The 541-nt window shown below is 37.3% G+C and overlaps 1 protein-coding gene across 1 annotated transcript; it reads left to right on the top strand.

Moving 5' to 3' along the window:
• Positions 1-117: 117 nt before the first annotated feature.
• Positions 118-280, top strand: LOC103728264 (beta-defensin 110-like; the record flags this gene model as incomplete). Its single annotated transcript, XM_008826344.1, has 1 exon — positions 118-280. A coding segment is annotated over one exon (163 nt), but the record flags the coding sequence as incomplete, so codon positions are not given.
• Between the last annotated feature and the right edge of the window lie 261 nt (positions 281-541).

Raw genomic sequence — 541 nt, 5'->3', positions numbered from 1 at the left:
CAATGAATTCATTTAAACTTTCTTTAGTATGTGAGAATTTTCACCCTGTGATCTTTTGTTTCTAGAACTTTCTCCTTATAAAGCATGGCTATATGATACATAAATTCCTAATTCCAGTCATTCTTCCCTTCTTACAGCCAAAAGACATTATCCTGAGTATGGTAGCTTGGATTTGAGGAGAGAGTGCAAAAGAAGTAATGGTCGCTGTAGAAATCAATGCTTTGAAAATGAAATTAGGATTGCTTTCTGCATAAGACCCGGAACCCACTGCTGCATCTAGAATTAAGGATGACAGAAGAGAAGAGACACATACTCCAAGAAGAAAGAACAAGTATCACTCAGTGTTCCCAGTGCGTCTTTCAAGCTGTGTGTCTCCATAATACACAAAGAATCAAATAAAATTTAATCTTGAGCCATTCAGAAGTTGTTCTGTCTCACATATTCCTGATACCTTCAAAAGTGAGCAGAATTTATGTTGTGGACATTCCTCAACAGCCACTCAAAGTTCTGTGTGTTTTGTGATAGCTGACATGCTAATGGG

This window comes from Nannospalax galili, unplaced genomic scaffold (genome assembly GCF_000622305.1).
Source record: "Nannospalax galili isolate Female #2095 unplaced genomic scaffold, S.galili_v1.0 C48228271, whole genome shotgun sequence".
Taxonomy (NCBI): Eukaryota; Metazoa; Chordata; class Mammalia; order Rodentia; family Spalacidae; genus Nannospalax; species Nannospalax galili.
This window is presented reverse-complemented; position numbering and strand designations above follow the sequence as displayed.